General features: G+C 36.3%; 2 protein-coding genes across 3 annotated transcripts in view; one reads left to right on the top strand and one right to left on the bottom strand.

The window, feature by feature from the left end:
* Lrch3 (leucine rich repeats and calponin homology domain containing 3) overlaps window positions 1-25,544 on the bottom strand; it is a 165,863-nt gene that overhangs the window by 5,413 nt on the left and 134,906 nt on the right. The window contains exon 21 of the transcript XR_013092533.1: window positions 7,554-7,630. The gene's annotated coding sequence lies outside the window, so the exon portion shown is untranslated. The remainder of the gene's footprint in view (window positions 1-7,553; window positions 7,631-25,544) is intronic.
* Drc9 (dynein regulatory complex subunit 9) overlaps window positions 1-25,544 on the top strand; it is a 45,009-nt gene that overhangs the window by 9,754 nt on the left and 9,711 nt on the right. For both annotated transcript variants that reach the window (XM_076868938.1, XM_076868937.1), the window contains 4 exons: window positions 3,075-3,203; window positions 9,570-9,651; window positions 21,530-21,691; window positions 22,417-22,491. In XM_076868938.1, coding sequence (XP_076725053.1) covers window positions 3,075-3,203; window positions 9,570-9,651; window positions 21,530-21,691; window positions 22,417-22,491 — 448 coding nt within the window. The remainder of the gene's footprint in view (window positions 1-3,074; window positions 3,204-9,569; window positions 9,652-21,529; window positions 21,692-22,416; window positions 22,492-25,544) is intronic.

The raw sequence follows: 25,544 nt of genomic DNA, 5'->3' as shown, positions 1-25,544 counted from the left end.
AAATAGCCACAATCAAAGTAGGCAAATCCTAAAAATCATGTTTTAATCCTGAGGATTTCTTTCTTTTTTTTTGGCACCAGGGATTGAACCCAGGGGCGTTCAACCACTGGGTCACATCCCCAGCCCTTGCTAAATTGCTTAGATCTTTGCTTAGGGCCTGTGGTTGACTTTGAACTCTTGATCCTCCTGCCTCAGTCTACCAAGCCTCTGGGATTACAGGTGTGTGATACTGTATGCACCACAAATTGAGACTACCACAAATTGAGACTACTTTTAAGAAATCCTCAGGAATAGCGAGGATTTCTTAAAAGTAGTCTCAATTTCTATTATTAATCAGTTTTTGTTGTTATTGTTGTTGTTGTCATTGTATGGTAAAAGACTATTGGTAAATGAAAGCTTATTGAATTTACCCAAAGTCACTAACTAAATTCAGCTTGGAAGTATGTTTTTAAGAAGTTTTATTGGGATACAACATTTCCTATTTGTTTGCAGTGTTAAGGGCTGCTTTCATGCTATAATCCACAAGTTAACTAGTTGTAAAAGAGATCTATGGCCAACAAAGCCAAAAATATTTATTCTTTTTCCTGTTGCAGAAAAAGTTTTCTAACTTCTTTTTTAGATCTAAATAAGGTAATGATTCTTGCTAAAAATCAGTCTGGCCCAGATTTGCACATATGACAGAAAGGTATTCTGCTTATGAACTACCCAATCTGGTTAATGTTCTTTTCATTCTTACTGTGATGGTTCATGTATTTTCCTGAGAGATGAAAAATACCAGTCTCAGATTATTTTTAAGGGATTTGTCTTAGATATATATTCCTTAAGAATTTCAGTTATGAAATCTAGAGTGATATGTAATCATGAAATGTACATCTCTACCTGTTATCTAGAATCAAAGTGAAAATCAAATATTAAAGGCATGAAAACTACAGTAGTTTATGAATTTCAAATGGGAATTTGTAGCAAGTTTCTATATACTTTCCTTGTTCTAGTGTTTTTATGCCTTATAATTTTATCATATCAAATTAAGAATTTTTAATTGTTTTATCTTAACCTATTACATAAGAGATAAGTTCTTATTGCTCAGATTCTTAGGTTTTAGTTTCTTCTGTATAGTTCTTTTCTTTTTGGGGGCGTGTAGTACTGGGAATAATTTTTTATTAATGTAGCAATTGAATCTTTTTGTGTGAACTATTGTTAATAAAATAGTAAGTATAGTTCCAGCCAACTCAGTATGAAAACAATAAATAGGAATTTTTATTTCTCTCTTTCTCTTTTTAAAGTACTGGGAATTGAACCCAGTGCCCATTTGCTAGGCAAGTGCTCTATAACTGAGCTACAGCAGCCCTAAAAGCAGTTTTAAAAATTCCCACTTTGGGAGGGAAAGGGAGAGAGAAGGGAAATTGCATGGAAATGGAAGGAGACCCTCATTGTTATACAAAATTACATATAAGAGGAAGTGAGGGGAAAGGGAAAAAAAAAGAGAAATGAATTACAGTAGATGGGGTAGAGAGAGAAGATGGGAGGGGAGGGGAGGGGAGGGGGGATAGTAGAGGACAGGAAAGGCCACAGAATACAACAGACACTAGTATGGCAGTATGTAAAAACGTGGATGTGTAAACGATGTGATTCTGCAATCTGTATACTGGGTAAAAATGGGAGTTCATAACCCACTTGAATCGAATATATGAAATATGATATGTCAAGAGCTTTGTAATGTTTTGAACAACTAATAATAAAAAAAAAAGAAAAAAAATTCCCACTTAGAAGAATATTATAAAGAGCAGGGAACTAGGAGACTAGAAACTTAAGTTATATGGTGCTGTATCTTTTTCAAGCTAGTTATGTGACCTTGGACAAGTCACTTAAGCTTCCTGAACCTAGGTTTACTCATCTCTAAAATGTGAGGGTTTAATTAGCTCTTTAAAAAAAATTAAATTAACTTTTTCAAAATTTTGAAATATTTTAAACATACAGAAAAGTGTAAAGTATGAAATACTTACGTATGGAACCACTAAATGTTAACATTTTAGCATGTTTGCTTTGGTATTTTTTTTAAAAATATTTTTAGTTGTAGATGGACACAATGCCTTTATTTTGTTTTAGTTTTATGTGGTGCTGGGGATTCAAACCCAGGGCCTCACACATGTTAGGCAAGTTGCACTGAGCAACAATCCCAGTCCTTTCTTTGGTATTTTTAAGAAACATATTTTAGGTGCAATAAAAACTTCCAATCTCAGTCCTCCTACTTTTTCAGAGTTTATTATTTTCTAGCATGTTATGACAGTTTTAGTATGCATGCGTGTGTTTTCTTGAAACAATACAAGTAGTTTCACATGTTTAAAATGTTATGCACATGGTATCATACAGTTGATTCAACATTTGTTGTTGGTGCTTGGTATGTAAACATTTTCAAGTTAAGGAAGTTATCATTTGTTTACAATTTGTGGAGTTTCTTGTTTTTGTTTTATTTGCTAAACTAGTGACTGAACCCAAGAGTTCAGTCTCTGAGCTACATCCCCAGATCTTTTTATTTACTTATTTATTTTAAAAAATATTTATTTTTTAGTTGTAGTTGGACACAATACCTTTATTTATTTATTTATGATGCTGAGAATTGAACCCAGGGCCTCGAATGTGGTAGGCGAACACTCTACCACTGACCCATAACCCCAGCCCCTCTTTTTATTTATTTTGAGATAGGGTCTTGCTATATTGCACAGGCTGACTTTAAACTTGGAATCCTCCTGTCGAAGCCTACTGAGGATTACAGGCATTCACCACTGTACCCTCCTGAGTTTATTGTTTTTGTGTTTCTTTTAAAATCATGAGTGGGTATTGAATTTTGCTAGATGCCTTTTCTACAACTATTGAGATGATTTTATGATTTTTCTCCTTTAGTCTCTAGTAATCCGGTGTATTCTATTAATAAACTCTCTAGTGCTAAACTATTATCACATTCCTGGGATAATCCCAATTTAGGATGTTCTTTCTGGCTTTAAACTTGATTTCTACAGCCCTTTGTGAAGGTAAGGAAATATATCTGATTAACTTTTTTCTGTTTCTCTTTACAGGATGTTTTTCAGTGATGTGATTGAAAATACCATGCAGGAGTTACAAGATTCAGGCACTTTCACAACTCTCCTGCAAACCTTAAACAAAGAAAGGGAAAAAAAAATGCATTTCTATGATATCATTGCCAGGTAAAAGTAATGTTATGTTTCTTTGCTTTGATTTTATTTTTAAATTTTTTATATGGGCTTTTGCTATGTTGTGCCGACTGCCTGGTCTCAAATGCCTGGATTCAAGTAGTAGTACTGCCTCATCCTCCTGAATAGCTGGGACTGCAGATGTGTCCACCAAGCCCCACTTTAAAACAAACCAAGTATGTCCCTTCCAGGGAAGATATAACTGAGTAACTGAAAGTGAGAAATTTGGGTTCTATTCCTAGCTTATCTGGGTCAATAACTCAGATTTCTTGCGGGTCTTAGTTATCTGAATCTATGATAAATCAAGGTTGTTCTTCCTTCTATAGTAATCTCTCTCTCTCTCTCTCTCTCTCTCTCTCTCTCTTTTGTGATGGAAACTGGGAGTGCTCCACCACCGAACTACATTCTCAACCCTTTATTTTTATTAAATCCAGGGGTTTCTACAACTGAGCTACATCTTCAGTCCCTTATTTTTTATTTTCAGATAGGGTCTTACTAAATTGCCCAGTCTGGCCTCAAACTTGAATTTCTCTTGTTTCAGCCTCCCGATCCACTGAAATCACAAATATGTGTCACTGTACCTGAGTGTGCACTGTGCCTGAGACTGAGTTCAGTGAAAAATCTTTGATTAATAACAAGTTCATGCTGGGGCTACAGTATAGCTCCATGATAGAGCAGTTGACTAACATGTGCACAGCCACGGGTTTTATCCCAAGCACCAGGAAACAAATAAAAATTTGCATACCAAGAGAAGTTTTCTTTTAAAGAAACTTTCAACTTGTACCAGAGATTTTTATGTTTTAAGAATATTGCACACAAGGCTGGGGGTATAATATGTAGAGCACATATTTAGCATGTCTTGATGCGTTTGGCTCAATTCCTAGCATCCGTCTCCAAAAAAAACCTACACATTTAAGTTCTTTGGGAGTATAGTAAAATTTTCTATGAGTCCATATACCTCAGTATCTACAAGGGCTCGCTTCCAGGACTCCAAGTGCATACCAAAACTGTCCAATGCACATTCTCTCATGTATTTTGATCATCTCTAAATTACTTATTAGAACTAATATATATATACCTCGTTATTATATTATTTAGGGAATAAAGACAAAAAAAAAACTTTGTACATACTCAATATTACACCCCCCATTTGGTACTGAGGATTGAACCCAGGGGCATTTTACCACGGAATTACATCCCCAGACCTTTTTATTTTTTATTTTGACACAAGGTCTCAATAAATTGCTGAGGCTGGCCTTGAACTTGTGATCCTTCTGCCCTAGCCTCCCAAGTTATTAGGATTATAGAACTGTACTACCATACCTGGCCTCAAATATGTTTGGTCCATGGTTGGTTGAATCCATGGATGTGGAACTCACAGATATGAAGGGGTGACTGTATTTAGAATAAAAAAAGTAGTTATCTTGTCTGGATAGGTGGAATTGTTTTCCCTTTTCTTTCTTTCCTTAATATTGCTAATAAACTCTGCACTAGAATTATTACATTTTATTTTGGTTTTGTTTTGTGGTACTAGAGATTGAACCCAAGGCCTCACACATGGTAAGCAATCTACATCCCCAGCTATATTGGAGTTATTATGAACACTAGACTAATTAATATATGTAAAAGATAGTTGCCAGCACATAGTAGTTGCCTAATAACAATAATAACTGCTATTATAGACTTAACATTTATTACTGGCAATCCACACAAGGACTGTTCCCATCTTGTGTCAGGAAGCTGAGCATAAAGTAGGTACTGTTAAGTACGATAAAATTTATGGAAGGTCGCTGATTAGGATTGAGTTCCTGTACCACTCCCAACAGATCATACCAAACCAGAATGGAGTGCTTTCACTAGATGCCACATGATTAAACTGTATTTTAAAACAGTCCAATTTTCCAAAAACTATTTCCAAATTTACAGCAACCAATTAGAGGTGATTCATCAACAGGCACTGGCATGATAAAAAAAAAAGTTTGCTCTGCTTTAACCCTGTAAGAAAAGTAAGTTTAAATGATAATCTGCTCCCTCCAACCCCCGCCACTGTTTCTGCTTCTTCAGTACTTTTCTGCCTAAAACCTACTTCATTTGGGGGGAAGGGAAAATTCCCAAAGCAGCCTATCATGGTGAAGGCCAAATTCATCAACAGAAAAACTGAGGAGATGATTAAGGGTGTTGAGGGTACCTGTGTCCTGGTGGCTTGAAGCCACACAGAGCTCTGGAGGTTCATTAAATGCTAACAAATGCTAAGTGAGTAAATAAAACCTACCTCCTCTGCTCAGCTCATTGGAATGCCTTTCTGTTTCATAGATGGGATGCTATTCATGAATTGCTAATGAAAACTAATTAGATCTTTAAACTAAATTTGTTGAAATTTTGTTCTTTGATAGTACTAAGTAAGGTGTATTTAGGAAATGCTTCTTTTAAATTATTAGACTTTATTGTTAGAGCAATTTTAGATTTACAGAAAAGTTGAGCAGAGAGTTGTCCTATGACCCTATCTGAGTCCATTTTGTGTTGCTATAACAGTATATCAGATTGGGTAATAAACAAGTAAAATAAGTTTATCCTTTTTGTTCATTGACCATCAGTATGGGTTTTGTTTTAATCTCAGATTTCCTTAACTTGATTTTCCTATCCTTTTATTTAATTTTTAAAGACTTCATGCTAACATGTGTAATTCAAGAACTCTTTCTTATTCTCTTTAAGTCTTTCATTTTTTTCATAGTATCCTTTGTTGCTGAGGATTAACCCAGGGCCTCATGCATGCTAAGGCAAACATCCTACCACCGAACCCCCAGCTCCTGGTCTTATTATTATTTTTTTAAGTTTTATCTTCCTTGTATTGTCTGTCTTTTCTCTAAATTGCTTTTCTCCTCAAGTTTGTTTTAGACTCTGTCTTTAATGTTAGAGTAATTTTTTAAATACTTGGTCCCTTTGTATTTAAGAGTGAAGCACTGAGAAGCTGATTGGATGTTCTATACATGTAAACAGTAATTCCTTATATAATGGGCTGGGTGAATCTATAGATCTTTTCCCCTGGTGGGTCAAGAAGCAGTGAAAAAGTAATGGTTATTCACTGTATTTGATCTCTGACTACCATGTGTTTGGGAGCTGGCCAGGGAAGGAGATTGGGGAAACTCACTATACAGTAAGTAGAATTTTATTGTTTCCCTAATTTTATTTATTTTTCTTTTGAGTACTGGGGATTGAACCTAGGGATACCTAACCACTGAACCATATCGCCAGCCCTTATTTATTTCTTCTTTTTTTATTAATTTTTAAAATTTATATATGACAGTAGAATGTATTACAATTCATATTACACATATAGAGCACAATTTTTCATATCTCTAGTTGCTTTCACTCTTCCTGCCTCAGCCTTCAAAGCTGATGGAATCCACCAGCATGCCACCATGCCTGGCTGTTTCCCTCTTTTGAGCATGACCTTCTTCTCCACCTCCTACTGCATCCACTGCCCAAATTTCTGGTTCAACCTTTGCAAGAGACAAAGCAAAAACTAGCAAAAAAAAAAAAAAAAAAAAAAAAAAAAAAACAACCCATATCATGTTCAAGATGAAGAAAGGCAGTTATGACCACAAGGACTTGGGAAGGAACTCAAGCTCTACCTGCCTTCAAAGATGCCTTGTGCCTCTATGTGCTGAGCTTTCCTGAGGTCTGCAGCTTAATTCAGTTTTCTTCTTGATTTCTCATTCTGTACACATTTATATTTCATTGTTTACTTTTTTGCTTTATATCTTCCATAATCTTGTTAATTTTCTTTTATCTGGATTGTTTTCTCTTACGATCTCTTTGTATGTTTATATCATTTATTATTCCTTTCTTATTATTTCAGTATTATTTCAAGGGGGAACAGAAATAAATACACATGTTCAATTGATTGAAAAGAGAAAGTGCACATAATTACGCTAAGTGAAAAAATAGGATAAATAATATAGCCTCATTTCTGGAAGACGAAACTTATAGTGTACATTGGCTGCAAGGAATGTCATAAAATTTTAACCAGAGTTTACCCTTGATAATGGGGTTAAGGATAATTTTTCTTTTCTTTTTTCATTTTCTAGGTTTTCTAAAATGGTCATATATTACTTTTATAGCCTCCTATAAATGATTATTTGTATGTATGAAGGAATCTGACCTCGGGAGGTTGAATTTAATAGTAGAGATAAAGTATTATGCATATCTCATATGTGTTTCTTCTGATCTGTAAGTGGGAAATACCTAATATACAGTTTGTTTTGACAATGACAATCTCAAGACTCTAGTTAAGTATATGCTTTCTAAAATTTCTTGAATAAAAGTTGTGTGCAAAGTGCATACCTGTAATCCCAGTGATCCAGGAGTCTGAGGCAGGAAGATGGTAAAGTCAAGGCTGGCCTGGGCATTTAAGCAAAACACTGTCACAAAATAAAATATAATAATTTTACTAAAAAGGGCTGGGGAGGGGCTGGGGTTGTGGCTCAGTGGTAGAGTATTTGCCTTTCAAAGTGAGGCACTGGGTTTGATCCTCAATACCACATAAAATAATAAGTAAAACAGAGGTATTTTGTCTGTGTTCAACTAAAAAAAAAATTAAAAATAAAAAAAAAGGGTTGGGGAGCTGGGTGTGGTGGCACATGCCTGTAATCCCAGTGGCTCAGGAGGCTGAGCCAGGAGGATCAGAGTTTAAAGCAGCAATTTAGTAAGGCCCCAAGCAACTCAGCAAGACCCTGTCTCTAAATAATATATATTAAAAAAGAGCTGGCTCAGTGGTTAAACACCCCTGGGTTCAACCCCAGGAACCAAAAAAAAAAAAAGGCATAGAGATATAGCTCAATGGAAGAGCACTCCTGGATTTTCTCCCAGTACCCATCCCCCCAAAAAAATCTTGAATAAAAATATTTACCTAGATGCAGTTTAGTGATAAATGTTTTTATTCTTTTGTTTATTTAGTTATTTATACCGGGGATTGAATCCAGGGATACTTTACTTTGAGCTACATCCCCAGAACTTTTATTTTTTATTTTGAGCTCACTAAGTTACTAGGGCCTCACTAAATTTCTCAGGCTGACCTTGAATTTGCAATCCTCCTGCCTCATCCTCCTGAGTCACTGGGATCACAGGTGTGCAGCACTATGTCTGACTTCTTATTTTTATAGTGTTTTGTTATTTTGTTTGTTTGAAACCTAAATACTGGAATTTCTAGAAAGAAGCAGAATTCTGTTTCTCAGGACAACCTGAGAATCAGTCACACAAAGTGGTTAAATTCTCAGGTTTGGTGTTTAACAGTGCTGAGTTTAAACCTGTCTGCTAATTACTGTTTTTGTGACCATGGAAAGTGTGTTAGTTCAGGTGACCTGAGAAATAGAGGTCAAGATGGGATTATCCAAGCAAAGATGTTATCAGGGGAAACACCTGTGTGAGAGAAATGGTGGTTGGGGAACCTTCAGATCCAATGCAAGACTGACCCCAAGAGAAGGAGAGGAAAATTTGCATGGGAAAGATCCCTGGGCTGTCAAAAGGTAGTTTGGCAAGTCATCAAGGAGTATTTGAGCAAAGTCAACCATTAGAGAAGTCCTGGCTCTCTGGAAAGGGCCTGCCCTGGTATCCCTGCCACACTCAGTAATTGGTTTAGCACCTTTCTATGGGAAATGACTCTAGAATATAGACAGTGAAGAATTTCAGAGCTCAGTGGTTAAATACCCCTGGGTTCAACCCTAGGAACCAAAAAAAGCTGGGACCTGATCACATAAACTCCCTATAGTTGGAGGTCTGCAAGGTACATTTTTGTGTCTACCACAGGAAAGATAGGAATAATGTTAGACTATCTCTTAAGATTATTTTGAGATAAGAATATATAATTAAAGTATTCAGAATAGAAGACATCCTCTATTGTCTCTTCGTTTTCCTCCTCTTTTTAAATTTTTTTTCAGCAGAAACTATTTTAAATACAGCACTGATAAGCCAGAAAATCTGCAATTTTATGAAAAAAAAATAGTCTTTTTAAAAAATGTTACAAAAGTGTGCTCCATGGCTAGGGTTGTAGCTCAGTGAAGAGCGCTTGCCTAGCATGTGTGAGGCACTGCGTTTGACTCTCAGCACCATATATAAATTTAAAAAACAAGTCTATTGATAACTAAAATATTTTTTAAAAAAAGAAGTGTGCTCCATGGACTAGCACCAGTAGCATGGCCTGGACTCCTTAGGGATGCAAATTCCAAGGCCTCATCTCAGGACTACTGAGTAAGACTCTCTGGAGGAACTTAAAGATTCTGCTTTTAATGTCCTGTTGATCCTTGTACATACTACAGTTTGAGAAGCCCTGCCCTAAACCCAAAATGTTCTTATTTCTTCTAGGGAGGAAAAAGGAAGAAAACAGATAAAATCCCTTCAAAAACAGCTGATTAATGTCAAAAAAGAACGGCAAGCTGAAGTACAGGTAAGGATTACCTGGATAAATACAAAAATTACCTGGTAATACAAAATCTGAGAGGGTGTCAAGCAATTTTCAGGGAATTTAAAGATTATGTCTTGGGAGCTGGGTGTAGTGGCACACATCTGTAATCCAGCAACTTGGGAGGTTAAGGCAGGAGGATTGCAAGTTCAAGGTCAGTCTCAGCAACTAAGCAAGACCTTTTCTCAAAATAAAAATTAAAAAGGGCTGGCTATGTATCTCAGTGGCACAGTGCCCTTGTTTCAATTGAAACAAAAATCTTTATGTTTATAGGTTGGAAGACTCAGCATAAAAAAGATATCAATTCTTCCCAAATCAATCTATAGATTTCTTTCAATCTCAATTATAATCCTGACTGGATTTTATATTATTTCATCTTATTTTTTAGAAACTTGATAAAGTGATCCTAAAATTTATATAGATATGCTAAGGCCAGAGTTGGGCATGTTGACACATGCCTATAATCCCAGCAACTCAGGAGGCTAAAGCAAGAGGGTCATAAGTTCAAGACCAGCCTCAGCAAGGTAGTGGGGACCTAAGTACTTAGTGAGAACCTGTCTCAAATAAATAAATAAATAAAAGGGCTGGTGATGTATCTCAGTGGCAAAGCACCTCTGGGTTCAATCCTCAGTATCAAGGGGGGTGAAAAAAAAGAAAGAAAAAAGTAATGCTAAGGAGTAAAAATAGTCAACAGTATTGAAGAAGAACAAGCAGAAGGACTTTTTTTAAAATTTTTAGAATTATTATACAGCCGCACTAATTAAAACAGCACATATACTGAAAAGAACAACAACAACAACAACAAAAAAAAAAACCCTAGCATATATCAAGAATTGACAAATAGAGCAATGGAACAAAATATAAAGAAAACCATGACAGATTTGTGACAGGAGGGTATAACAGTACAGTGACAGACAGTATTTTTAATAAATAATGCTGAAGAAATTGCATACCTGGGAATAAATTAGACTTTCCTCTGACTTGATACCATACACAAAAATCAATTCCATATCAGTATATGTATTAGTCAGGGTTCTCTAGAGGAACAGAATCAACAGGAAGTATGATTACAAAAAAAAGGGGACTTATTAGATTGGCTTACAACCAGAAGCTGGATAGTCCACAATGGCCGTCTGCAGGCTGGAGAGCTGGAAGAACTAGTAGCTGCGCAGTCCAAGAGGCTGAAGCCTCAAAACAAGAGGGATCAACCATGCTACCCTAGCCCTAGATCGAAGGCTTCTGGAAACTCCCTGGAGAATCACTGGCAGAGTCCGCTTTAGAAGAGTGAAGGAGTTACAGTCTGATATCCTCAGACAATAACAGCCACAATCAGGAAAACCCATTCAAGAAGAATTAAACTTGCATCTACTGCTGCTTCCTTGTTCTTCCAACTTTTGTTCTATTTGAACCACCATCCTATTGGATGGTGCTGTCTACTCTTAGGTCTCTACTTCAGTTCACTATCCCACATGCCAATCATTCCTAGACACACCCTCACTGACACATCCAGAAGCCTATCTTCACCATCTCTTAATCCAACCAAATTGACAATTCAAATTAACCATTACAGTATAAATCTAAATGTGAGAGGCTAAAGCATAAAATTTCTAGATATTATAGAAGACTACCATCTTGACTTTGGATAGGGAAAGATTTCTTAAACAGGCCACCAGTGGTACATATTGTAAAGGAAAAAGGTTGGTAAATTTGGCTACATTAAAAATTAAAAACTTCTGGACTAGGGTTGTGGCTCAGCAGCAGAGCGCTCGCCTTGACGTGCGAGGGCCTGGGTTCGATCCTCAGCACCACATAAAAATTAATAAATAAAATAAAGGTATTGTGTCCAATTACAACTAAAAAAAAATTAAAAATTTCTGTTCATCCAAAGAGAGGGAAAGAATGTTTTGGGGTATGTGGTTCAGTGATAGAGCACTTGCCTAGCATGTGTAGAACCCTAGGTTTGATCCCCAGCACCACACAGAGAAGGGAAGATGAGGTGAGAGGGGGTGGAGAGAGAGAAGGGGGAGAGAGAGAGAGAGAGAGGAAGCTCCAATGTGGTATAAAGTATGTATATAACCATTTACTTAATATTTATATAATCAAACATTATCAGGAAAGTGCTTGAATCTAAAATATATGGAAAACTCCTACAAATTAATTAGAATGGGATAGATATCTAATGGAAAAACAAGCCAGAGAGTGAATGGGCACTCCAAAAAGAGGATGTCCAAGGGTCTAATAAACATATAAAAGTGTGTTCAACCTCAGTTGTCATTAGGGAAATGCAAATTGAAACCACAAGAGGACACAGTTATATTTTCATTAGGACAAATAATTTATAATCCCAAATGCTGGATATGTGGAATGGTGGGCATTCTAATATTCTAAAACTGAGCATTTATGTTGATACTACTATGCTGGAAAAGTTTCCTATTATTAAAGTTAAAAGATAGGCATATCTTATGACCCAGCAGTTCACTCAATAGAATATGTAAATGTGAAAAATCATGTGCAAAAACAATCAATACAGAATTTTTTGTGGTAGTTACAAATGAAAACAACCAAATGGTTATCGTACGTTATGGCATATTCATACAATGGAATACGAGACTTAAGTTAAAATAAGTGATCTATAGTTACCACATTATAAACCTTATATGAAACAAATTAGTCCAGGTCTGAAAAAGACATATGGTCTATTTCAATTTTAAAAAGTGTGAAAAAAAACTTTCAGGGGTAAATGGTTAGATTTTAAATTATAAAAAAAAAATCATAAAATTAAAGATATTTGGTACTTTGGGGGAAGAAGGAGAAGGTAGTGATTGAGAAAGGACAGGGGTGAGGGCTCATGTCAATCCTGTTTCTTATTCTGGGAAGTTGTTTTGTGGAGTTTAACCTTATGATAATTGAGATGTACACTTATTTTGTACACTTTTTAAACATATATTCTGTATTCATAAAGTGACTTAGAAAAAAGTAATTACATGCACTGTGTTAGAATCAAGAACAAAATATTATGGATGCATAGAGGAAGGAGCTTTAACTAAGGACAGTAATCAGGGGAAGGTCACACTATAGAAATTATAAATTATTAAATTATTAATAAGTTATACAGGTGAAGAGAAGAAGAATGTTTTAGGACTGAAGGAACAGAAAGACATGTTTGAAGGATTTATTGTTGTCTTCTTGGTGAATTGGCTCTCATAATAAAACATTCCTCTTTAAGTATGGTAATACTTTTTGTCTTAAAGTCTGTTTTATAATTAAATATGACACTCCTTTCTTCTAAACTTACTAGTTTTTCTTTTTCTTTTTTTGTTTTGGTTTTTGGTACCAGGGATTGAGCCCAGGGTGCTTAACCAATGGACTACATCCCTAACCCTTTTTATTTTTTATTTTGAAACAGGGTCTCACTAAGTTGTTTAGGTCCTTGCTAAGTTGCTGAGGCTGCTTTGAACTTGGCGATCCTCCTGCTTCAGCCTCTTGAGTTGCTGGGATTATAGGCATATGCCACTGCATTCGGCTCTTACTGTTTTTATAGTATATTTTTTTTCAACTCATTAACTTTTTGTTGTTGTTGTTCACAGTACAAGGGATTGAACCTAGAGCCTTGTGCATGCTAGGCAAGCATGCTATCACCTTTCTTTATTTTGAGACAGGGTCACCCTAATTTGTTCTGGCTGGCCTAGAACTTTGTCTTTTTGGTCTAGAACTGTCTCATCCTTGTGAATAGCTGGGATTACAGCTACCACTTAGCTCTCATTCATTAACTTTTAAACTGCCTTTATATTCAAAGTACATCTCTTATAGAGAGCATATAACTGGGTTGCTGAGGCCTTATGCCTAGGTGGTTCATTCAGTAACCAGAGGGGTGATGAAGGAATGAAAAAAAAGATAGACAGACACACATAGGAAGTAAAAGCTGGGGCCAGGTGGGTAGCCAAGCCCTGGTGAGGCTTGACTGTCTCCAGAGCTAGCTCAGCAAGTTTGTTATATATGTTTCATTATTAAAAGGTTATTTGTGGGAAAGTTTCAGCAAAGCAAGCAATCTGAAGGACACAGGACTGGCAAGACATTAGGGTCATCTTGTTTTACTCAGCATCCTCTATCCATGGGAGAAGGTGCTGAATTTAAGGCCTGGCCTTGCATGTAGCTACCCGTTGCTGGTGTTACCATAGCACCTGGGGCATCTTGACCTATACCTTTGCACAGACAGCTCCCAGCACAAACATAGCCACAAGAGTCACATAGGCCATGATTTAGATCACTGCTCTCCATACTGAATCTTGCTTTTATTCTAACAACTTCTGCCTTTTAGTCAAGTGTTTTGGTCCATTAGTGGAATTATTGATATAGTTGTTGGATATATGGTCTCTGTGTGTGTGTGTGTGTGTGTGTGTGTGTGATGTTGGGGATTGATCCTAGGGTCTCTTGCATGCTAAGCAAGTACACTACCACTCAGCTACACCCTCAGCCCAGATATACGTCTTTTATCTGTTGTCCCCTCTGCTGTTCTTCTTTTCCTGACTTATTTTGGTTTATCGGATTTTTTTAGATATTTATTTTAGTTATTACTTTTTGTGGTCCCAGATGTTGAACTCAGGGGCTTAGGCCTGCTAGGCAAGCATTCAACCAGTGAGCTACAGCTTTACCTCTTTTTGAAATTTTATTTTGCAATGGGGTCTCACTATGTTGTCTATGCTGTCCTGGAACTTGTGAGTCTCCTGCCTCAGCCTTCTGTGATTATAGGTGTGCATCACCACGATACTCAGCTCTATTTTAATTTATTTATTGGATTTTTACCTATACATTTTGTATTATTATTATTGTTATCTCTTCACATAAAGTGTAAAAACTTTTACCTATATAGTTTCATTTCTTACTCCCCCTTTACCATACTCCCTTAATCTATGAATGTTTTATATATATATATATATATTTCATTTACTATACATTGCGAACACTTACTCTTTGATGACTTACCTCATTTTCCTCTTTTCTTTTGGCCAGATATAGAATGAATACCAGAGAGAGTAGATTGAGATAATCGTGATGATCTCTAGACTTTAAAATGGATTAAAGAATTTAAAGAAACATATAACTAAATTTGTAGCTTCAAGCTGAAAAATGATAAGCAATGGACATCAGAATTCAAAACCCTGTTGATTATTAGAGCACTGAATTAGCCAAGGGTGATGGTGCCTTCCTATAATCCCAGTGGCTCCGGAGGCTGAGGCAGGAGGTTCACAAGTTCAAAGCCAGCCTCAGCAACTTAGTGAGGCCCTAAGAACTTGGTGAGATCCTGTCTCTAAATAAAAAGAGCAGGGAATGTGGCTCAGTGGTTAAACAGCCCTGGATTCAATCTCTGGTACAAAAACAAACAAACAAACAAAAAAACAAACAAACAAAAAAACCCCAAAACAAAACAGTGACTTGAGGTTAGGACCCACTACTGACTGTTATGGTAACAGCAATTTTAAAAAGTCCATGCTTCCTCTGTTTTTTCTAGATGTTTTAGAGTCTTCTTTCACAGTGGTGCTTTTAATGGCTTGTCATGACAGTATATTACCACAAAATATTGTGAAAAGTACTTGGAATGCTTTCTCTTTTTAATTACTGCAGTTAGTGGCACTGAATGTTCCCTTACCCTCTGTTGTGATTAGACATCTACAACATTTGCACAGTTTTAGGCATCCCATTTAAGGAGTTTACTCAGAGGAGATTAGTCAAGGCAATAAGGTGTATAGAGGTTTTATTACAGAAAGCAAGTGTTTTAGTCAGGTGTTTCACTGCTGTAACTATAAGAACAACTGAAGAGGAGGAACAGTTTATTTGGGGCCTCATAGTTTCAGAGGTCTCAATCCACAGACAGCAGGCTCCATTCCTTGGGGCTCAAGGTGAGGCTGAACATCATGGCAGAAGATGTGGCAGAGGGAAGCAGCTCACATGATGATCAGAAAAAGAGAGAGAGAGAGAGAGAGAGAGAGAGAGAGAGAGAGAGAGAGAGAGAGACAGACACTCGTCAGATACAAATATATACCTCAATGCCACACCCCAATTCCCACCTCTTCCAGCCACACTCTACTACCTTCAGTTACTAAACAGTTAATCCCTGTCAAGGATTAATTCACTGATTGGGTTGAGGCTCTCATAACCCAATCATTTCTCCTCTGAACCTTTTTGCATTGTCTCACACATGAGCTTTTGGAGGACAACTCACATCCAAACCATAATAGCAAGGTAAAAGGACATTGGTATTGGTATTCCCTTGGGAAAGGGAATAGTTGAAATGGAAATGAAAATAGCCAGTAGAACTGGAGCCTGAGACTTTAGAAGCTTGGATTTGATTGTTTCCTTCATATCTCAGAATGAGACTATTTTAGCTCAGTTAATAGATTTTAATATAGAATTGTATTTTTGTATAGCTTTTAAAACTTTAATAGGCCTTATCCCCATTTCCCTTTTGCTATCCAACACAAGAGAAAATCGGATTCCAACTTCTTCAGATAATAGAGTCCCAAATTCCAGGAATCAGTGCTCTCTTTTCTACTTTATGTTCAATTATGAAAACAGACTATTAAAAGCCTTTGGCTCACATTATTATGGCAACCATCAGAGCATTATGAACTCTAATTGGTTGACTACTTCTTTCCATTACTAAGTCATGTTTCTCTGAATTCAAATAAGTCCAGAAGACCAGGTCTGAAGGAATTTTGGAATTTGGAATTTGGATTTGTAATTAAAGTTTGGTCTGCCATGAAAACCCGCAAATATGCTACATCAGTCCATGGACCTTGATCATGGGGAAAGCTCCAGACTCCACGGACACTCAGAGCTACAAGTTGTAATGAAGGCAAATCTTTTCTTAGTGAAAATCTTAAAAGGAATTTATTTATTTAGGTGGTACTAAGGATCAAACCCAGGGCCTCCTGCATGCTAGACAAGCACTCTACCACTAAACTACGTCCCTAGCCCTTAAAAGAATTTATACAACTCAAAACTCAGCTGTAACCCATTGCTTCTTGGCTGGCTCTTCTTGCATAGTGGGAAAATGAGAAATGGAATGGTACTTCAGTGCCATTAGTATAAAATCATGATCAAGTCATACTCACTAGCTGGGTAGTATTTTATATCTTACTGTGTGTTTCCACATTATCACCATGGAGGACCATAAAAATATTTGTGCAAACCAGCAATACAGAAAGGAAATCAGTAAACAGAGGTCCAAGGCAACAGCATTAAAACCAGATGCGGTTTGGCATAGCCAATGTTGTATGAACTTAAAAGTTACATAATGTAATATCTTCTGTTTGTCATAGGCAGAAGCTCCTAGAGTTTTAACTTTGCTTTTCTAATCTTCCTATTGTTACTTTGAAAGATTTAATATTTAATTTGATTAAAAAACTGACCAGGGGCTGGGGATATAGCTCAGTTGGTAGAGTGCTTGCCTTGCACGTACAAGGCCCTGGGTTCGATCCCCAGCACCAGGAAAAAAAAAAAAAAAGACAACAACAACAAAAACAAAACAAAACTGATCCAAACATGCTTTTGAGTTTTGAAAGTATAGTTTTTATAGGGATATTATTTAATGAACACCTAACTGTCCAACATTATTAGGTTCTGTGAAAAACAAAACTATAGGTAGTTATGTGGGCTTAGCTTTTCTGGAAGAGAATTTATGTCTTTAAGTGATGTATAAGCTAGACCTGGAAAAAAGCCAAGGGATTAAATAGGTAAAAGGACTCCTGTTGATGAAGAAATGAAATCACCTTATTTTCACTTTATCATGAATCTTCCTAGAGATTCAAACCTCATTATTGACTGCCATACAATTTGGAAATAGAAGGGAGGGAAAGGGAGAAAAAAGAAGAATAAGAAAAAAACATGAGCTTGAAGAGAGAGCTCTTAAAATTCATTTACTATACATTTACAGAACATCTAAGTTATGCCAGGCCTTAAGCGGGATTTTACAGATGAGAAAATAGGCTTACAGAGGTCAAATAATTTATTATAATCCTACAGTTTATAAAACAATATAAAATACTGAGACATATTATCCACTGGGCTTCGCTGCCATAGACACTTGTGTCCTGGGGATGGTTCTTGTTATAGTTGAACAATTCTATACAGTAACATCAAGAAGCCAGACAAAATAAAGTGAAAGATTGCTTTCTGATTAATCCTAGGGACCTATGATCCTTTTAGCTGTTTGCTTTTCATTATGGATGATTTTGATCAATTTTTGCTTTGTTTCTTTTTCAAGTAGTTACTTACAACTAATTCTATCCAGCTTACATGGTAAGGTGGTTGCTGTCTAGAGAAACAGATCTTTGACGAATTCATGGATCCATAACCCACACCCAAAGACAGGGTCTTGCGTTGCTCAGGCTGGCCTCAAACTCCTAATCTCAAGCGATTTTCCTGCCTCAGCCTTCTGAAAAACTGGGATACAGGTGTGCACCACCAAGCCTGGATTAGTCATGTGTTTTTGTAATTAGTTGTATATTTGCTTGTGCTATCAGCTAAATCTGATTACCTCTCTGTGAAGTTAACTCACACTTTCTTTTCAAACAGATGTTACATCTCTGACTAGAACTTTTCCAAGGATTCCCATGCACTTGGAATAAAACCTAAATTTCTTAATAAGAGCCTGCTTGGTTTAGTCTTGCCTACTACTTCTCCAATTTCATCTTGTCCCACTCTAAATCCTTACTGAAGGGTTTTGAATGTGTCTAGGTCTTGGCTGCCTCAGGACTTTGGAATATACTTTTCTTTGTTTTTATAATTCCTCTTGGCGATATTTTTCATGTGATTAATTTATTTATCCTTCAAATATTAGAACAAATATTGCTTCTCAAAGATCCTTCTCAGACTACCTAGTCTAACACAGATCTCTATTATTTTCTCCCATAGCCTTTGCCCTTTTTTTCATACTACTTTGCATCCATTTAAATAAGTTTACACATTTTATTTCCTTTTAACCATATATTCTCTATTAGACTCTAAACTTCATAGCTGAGCATGGTGGCACATTACTTGTAATCCCAGTTATTTAGGAAGCCTGAAGATCAAGGTCAGCCACAGCAATTTATTGAGGCCCTAAGCAACTTAGTGAGACCCTGTCTCAAATAAAAAATAAAAAGGGCTGGGTTTGTGGCTCAGTGCTAAATCACCCCTGGGTTAAATCCTCAGAAAAAACAATAGCAGCAACAACAACAACAAAAAAAAACTCTTAAGCTGTACGAGGGCAGGGGATTTGGCTATATTTAGATGTCTACTATTTGTCTCCTAGCCTAGGGCCTGACACTGAATAAATATTTTCCTTTATGAATACTGAGACCTTAAAATTACTAAGTATTTCATAACCTGCAGTTTTCACACATATGCTCAATGACTCCTTATATAGTCATTCCATTATGTGTGCAGGTTCTGTATCCATGGACTCAACCAATCATGTATAAAAAATATTTGAAAAATAATTGCATATGTACTGTACACATACTGTAAAAAGGACTTGACCATCTGGAGATTTTATTATCCATGAGATGTCCTGGCACTAATCCCCAGTGCATACTGAGGCTTGACTGGATTTATTCTCTGAGATGTTTCAGGCAACATAAATATTAATGTTTCTGTTTTACAGAAGGTAAAACCTAGAGAGTTTAACTGTTTTGGCTAAGGTCACACAAGTGATGGGGCTTGGGTGGGAAGTGAGCACTTTTGATCATTTTAATCATTGCTGTTTCTACCAAAATGAAATTATAATGGGAAATCTGTGTGGGAAAAAGAGAGTACCCAGATTGCATACCTATGAAATAATCTCATTGTCTTGACATGTAGAACTATTTTGTTATCTTTCATTTTCATGTGGATGGTATAACATTCACAATTATTGACTTAATTTACCTTCATGTGATGGCAGAAAAAAATGGTGATTTATAAAATTTAAAATAATCTTAAACCATTGACCAAACTGAATGGAGACAGAATATATATATATATATATATATATATATATATATATATATATATATATAATTTTTAAAAATTTTGTTTTAATTAGTTATACATGACAGTAGGATGCATTTTGACACATTGTACACAAATGGAGCACAACCTCTCATTCCTCTGGCTGTACATGGTGCATAGTCACACCGGTGGTGTAATCATACATGTATATAGGGTAATAATGTCTGTCTCATTCCTCTATCCTTCCCAACCCTTTCCCCTTTCCCCTCATTCCCCTCGGCCCAATCTAAAGTTCATCCATTCTTCCCTACCCTCCTCCCATTATGGATCAACATCTGCTTATCTGAGAAAACTTTTGGTTTTTGGTTTTGTTGGGATTGGCTTATTTTGCTTAGCATAATATTCTCCAGCTCCTTCCATCTACCTGTGAATGCTATAATTTCATTCTTTAAGGTTGAATAATATTCTATTGTGTGTGTATCACATTTTTTTAAATCCATTTATCTGTTGAAGGGCACCTAGGTAAGCTCTTGTGAATTGAGCTTTTATAAACATTGATGTGACTGCGTCACTGTAGTATGCTGATTTTAAGTCCTTTGGGTATAAACCGAGAAGTGCGATAGCTGGATCATATGGTGGTTCCACTCAAAGTTTTCTGAGAGATCTCCAGCTTTCCAGAGTGGTTGCACCAATTTGCAGTTCCACTAGCACCAATTTGCAGTTTCCACATCCACACCAACACTTATTGTTGTTTGTCTTTTTGATAACTGCCATTCTGACTGGGATGAGATGAAATCTTATTGATTTGCATTTCTCTAATTACTAGAGATGTTGAACATTTTTTTCATATATTTGTTGATTGATTGTATATCTTCTTCTGAGAAGTATCTGTTCAGTTCCTTTGCCCATTTATTGATTGGGTTTTTTTTTTTTGATGTTAAGTTTTTTGAGTTCTTTATATATCCTGGAGATTATTGCCCTATCTGACGTGCATGTGGCAAAAATTTGCTCCCAAAATGTGGTTCTCTCTTCACTTCACTGCTGAGAAGAAACTTTTTAGTTTGAATTCATCCTATTTATTGATTCTTGATTTTACTTCTTATGCTTTTGGAGTCTTGTTAATGAAATCAAGTCCTAAGCCAACATGATGAATATTTGGGCCTACTTTTTCTTCTATTAGGCACAGGGCCTCTGTTCTAGTGTCTAAGTCTTTTATCCACTTTGAGTTGAGTTTCGTACAGGGTGAGAGGGGTTTAATTTCATTTGCTACACATGAATTTCCAGTTTTCCCAGCACCATTTGTTGAATAGGCTATCTTTTCTCCAATGTATGTTTTTGGCAGCTTTGTCTAAAATGAGATGACTGCATTTATGTGGGTTTGTCTCTGTGCCTTCTGTTCTGTACAATAGGTCTACGTGTATATTTTGGTGCCAATACCATGCCATTTTTGTTTCTATAGTCCTGTAATATAATTTAACTTCTGGTATTGTGTTGCCTGCTGCTTGACTTAAAAAAAATATTTTATATATATATATACATATATATATATATATATATATAATATATATATATTATATATATATATATATATTAGTTGTTAATGGACACAGTACATTTACTTTATCTATTTTTATGTGGATTGAACCCAGTGCCTCACATGTGCCAGTCCAGCACTCTACTACTAAGCCACAACCCCAGCCCTGCTGCTTCACTCTTCTTGCCAAGGATTGCTTTAGCTATTCTGGGTCTCTTATTTTTCCAAATGAATTTCATGATTGCTTTTTCTAGTTCTATGAAGAATGTCATTTGGATTTTAATAGGAATTGCATTAAATCTGTATAACACTTTTGATAGTATATATTTTTAATTTAGAAACCTGGTCTTTTCTCTTAAGAGACGGAATGAATATATTGCTCACCTCAAAGACCAACTGCAAGAGATGAAGGCAAAAACCAACTTGGAGAATCTCTACATGAAAAAAAACACTGAGCTTCAGATTTCCCAGACTCAGAAAAAATGTAACAAAACAGAGGAACTCTTGTTGGAAGAGATTGAGGTAATTACTGCTACATAAGGAAAAACAGATTGGTTGGGGTTGTAGCAAAACGGTAATGCACTTGCCTAGCATGCACCAGGATCTGGGTTTAATCCCCCACTCACAGACAAACATTTGAATTGTCATTCCTGGTATAGTCTCACCCAAGAAAGGAAGGGGCGGAGGTAATTTTCTTCCATCTCCTCCACCCTTAGGGTTGAAATTAAAGACTGAACAAGGTTTTGAATATTTGCAAGCAGAGATTCTGATGGGTAGACCTTTATTTGAGAGGAAAGGCTGGGTAGTTAAAGGAATAGCCAGCAGGCCAGAAGGAGGAATAGCCATTTCTAGCAGGTACAAGGATTCCTTTTTCTGAGACCTCTACTAATGGGGAGAGGTCACTTCCCATGTGGTGTTTCCTACCCTGTCAACACACTTTTCTGGGCCTAAGAAACTTGTGTCCTTGAAGCATTGTTTTTCTCTTTAAATTGACATCACTTTCCATTTTATTCTGGGGCCCTTGTATGTACCTGGCACAATGCTAGAACATGGCTCTGCGTTGTTTATGAATGCGAATGGAGTTGAGTGGAACCAAATTGCAGCTCTGGAGCAGTGCATTAGCATTTCTGTGATCCTTGCTGGAAAAAGAATCCTGAACTACTACTCTGGAGCTGCAGTCACCTGAAAACTTCTGATTTCCAACCTTGCCAGACAGAATTCCTGATATGTGATTCTTTTTTTTCTAGAAATTAAGAATGAAAACTGAAGAAGAGAACCGAATTCATATGGAGATTGAAATGTTCCTTAGAAAAGAGCAACAGGTAAGTCACCAAAATGTTTTTATCTCCTGATTAATTTTTTTTTCACTTTAAAAGAGCAAAAAACTTTTAGTAAGGGAAGAAAAATCAATCATAATCTTAGCAGTCTGATGAATGAACTATAGCTTATATATCCTTATAGAGTTACCCACCAGAACAGTTATTTTTTTTGTTCTTCTTTTTTAAAATTTATTGGTTCTTTTTTAGTTATTCATGACAGTAGAATCCTTTTTGATAGTAATTATACAAGCATAGAATATTCTAATTTGGGTCACATTCTTGTGGATGGTGGGCTTCACTCTATTGTTTTCATATATGTATATGAAAAAATTATCTCAGATTCATTCCACTGTTGAATAGTTATTTTATATACCTCTAATTTGAGGAGGTAAAACTTTGTCTCTTGCCTTTATAATTTAACTTATATAAGAAACTCTGTTTCTTGTTTCTATAATGCTTTGTAGTCATAATTTTAAAATAATGTTTTTTAATTTTTTAAATTATAAAAACAACATTCTCAATTGAGGGAAGTTTTCTTTTTTTAAGTTACCAATTGTTTTTTCATTCATTTTGTTTATGTTATTACAGTCTCTCTTTTTAAATTTTTTTAAATTTGTTCTAATTAGTTCTATATGACAACAGAATGCATTTTGACACATTGTACACAAATGGAGCACAACTTCTCCTTCCTCTGGCTGCACATGTTGTAGAGTCACACCAGTGTTGTAATCATACATGTATGTATACCCAGGATGATAATGTCTGTCTCATTCCACTGTCCTTCCCATCCCCATACCCTCTACCCTCGTCTCACTCCCTTCTGCACAATCCAAAATTCTTTCATTCTCCCCCCACCCCCATTATGGATCAGTATCTGCTTATCTGAGAAAACATTAAGCCTTTGTTTTCTTGGTATTGGCTTATTACGTTTAGCATGATATTCTCCAGCTCCATCCATATATCTGTAAATGCCATAATCTCATTCTTCTTTAAGGCTGAGTAATATTCCATTGTGTATATGTACCACATTTTCTTTATCCATTCACCTGTTGAAGAGCATCTAGGTTGGTTCCGTAGCTTAGCTATTTCAAATTGAGCTGCTAAAAACATTCATGTGGCTGCATCACTATAGTATGCTGACTTTAAGTCATTTGGGTATAAATCAAGGAGTGGGATAGTTGAGTCAAATGGTGGTTCCATTCCTAGTTTTATAATTGTATATATAATTGTATAACTTTATAATTGTATATGATTGTTTTATAGATGTATAATTGGAATAGACGTACTTTCAGGCCATTATGATAGTAAGGGCCAAGTGGGAGTCCTGGGACTTCCTTTTCTTACCAATATATTAAAGGCATTGCTGCAACCCTGATGGAACCATAGATTAGTGATAACATCAAGAACTTGAAGCTGGGCGTGGTGTCGCATGCCTATAATCCCAGTGGCTTGGGAGGCTGAGACAGGAGGATTGCAAGTTCAAACTCAGCCTCAGCAAAAGCAAGGCGCTAAGCAACTCAGTGAGACCCTGTCTCTAAATAAAATACCAAATAGGGCTGGAGATGTGGCTCAGTGTCAAGTGTCCCTGAGTTCAATCCCTGCTACAAGGAAAAAAAAATACAAAAAACTTGAAAGAAGCAGGAGTGATGATGCTTAACACATCCCCATTTGACTCATCCGTTTGGCTTGGGTAGAAGTTGAATGGATCTTGGACAATGACAAGTAATCAATGACAAGTGATGTTGCTTGTAACTACTATTCACACGTAATATCTTTACTGGGACAAATCTTCAATGGCTCCTGGTACTTGGTATGGAAGTTGTTAACCTGATCAAGGCCCCTGTTTCCAAACCAGTTTGAACTCAACCACAACAACAAAATGCACACACACACAAATAACAACAACAACAACAAAGACACCACCAGGAGCAGTTTGCTTTCACTTGGCAGGGCCAATGGTACACCTTTATAGTCTGTCTTCAGGATTATGTCAATTATTCTGTTCTCTTCTGTAATGGCCTAAATAGAGATTGCTCACTTTGACTTTTCACAAAACATGGCAGTAGCCCACTGCATTAATGACATTATGCTGATTGTATCTGATGAACAAGGAGTAGCAAGAGTTTAGATGACTTTTAGTAAGACATGAACTAGAAGGTGGGAGATAAACTCCATTTCTGGTACCAATTCTGCATCATTAATGATCCATTCAGATGACAGAAACCATACCAATAATTTGAACAAAGAAAGTTTAAGAAAAGAGTTGTGAGCTATTAATAAGGACTGGCTACTAGGAAGGGATTAAAAAAACTCTAAAGAACGCCCTATGAGCTGGGTATGGGTAGCCTAACTAATACCTGTAATTCTAGCTACACTATATGGGAGGATCACAAGTTTGAAGGTAGCCTGGCAACATAGTGAAAGCCCATCATAAATAAATAAATAAATAAATAAACAAACAAACAAACAAACAAACAGACAAAAAATAAACCACCCTATGACTGATGGACAGTATCCAAGGAAGGAATAAACTTGGGAGGGTGGGGAGAGGAGGATCCTTCCCAATGCTATGATTCAGACCTTATTGGGGAGAGTGTGGCTGTGACCCCCTGGATAACAGAGAAGTTTGTTGGGTTGCTCTAGTCTGAGCCAGCCACATTTGCAGAATAAACCTAGTGAGCAGACAACTATGGACTTTGCTAAAAGTTCTTTTTTTAAAAATATTTTTTAGTTGCCAATGGACCTTTATTTTATTTCTTTATATGTGGTGCTAAGAATCGAACCTAGTACCTCACACATGCTAGGCAAGTGTTCTACCACTGAGCCCCAGCCCCAGCACCATGCTAAAAGTTGTTTTTTTTTTTTTTTTAAAGAATCAGATGAATACTCAATTATGAGATGTTTTTCTTTCTCATCCATCGTAATGATGTTTTTTTCATATATTTGCTGAAGTTGAGTCATGTATTTAAATTGTTTTTTTAAGTTACAGATGCCTTTGTTTTATTTTATTTTATGGTACCAGGGATTGAACTTAGGGGCACTAGATCACTGAGACA

Source organism: Callospermophilus lateralis, chromosome 10, assembly GCF_048772815.1.
Source record: "Callospermophilus lateralis isolate mCalLat2 chromosome 10, mCalLat2.hap1, whole genome shotgun sequence".
Lineage (NCBI taxonomy): Eukaryota > Metazoa > Chordata > Mammalia > Rodentia > Sciuridae > Callospermophilus > Callospermophilus lateralis.
Note: the sequence above shows the minus strand (reverse complement) of the source record. Positions and strands in the feature narration are given on the sequence as shown.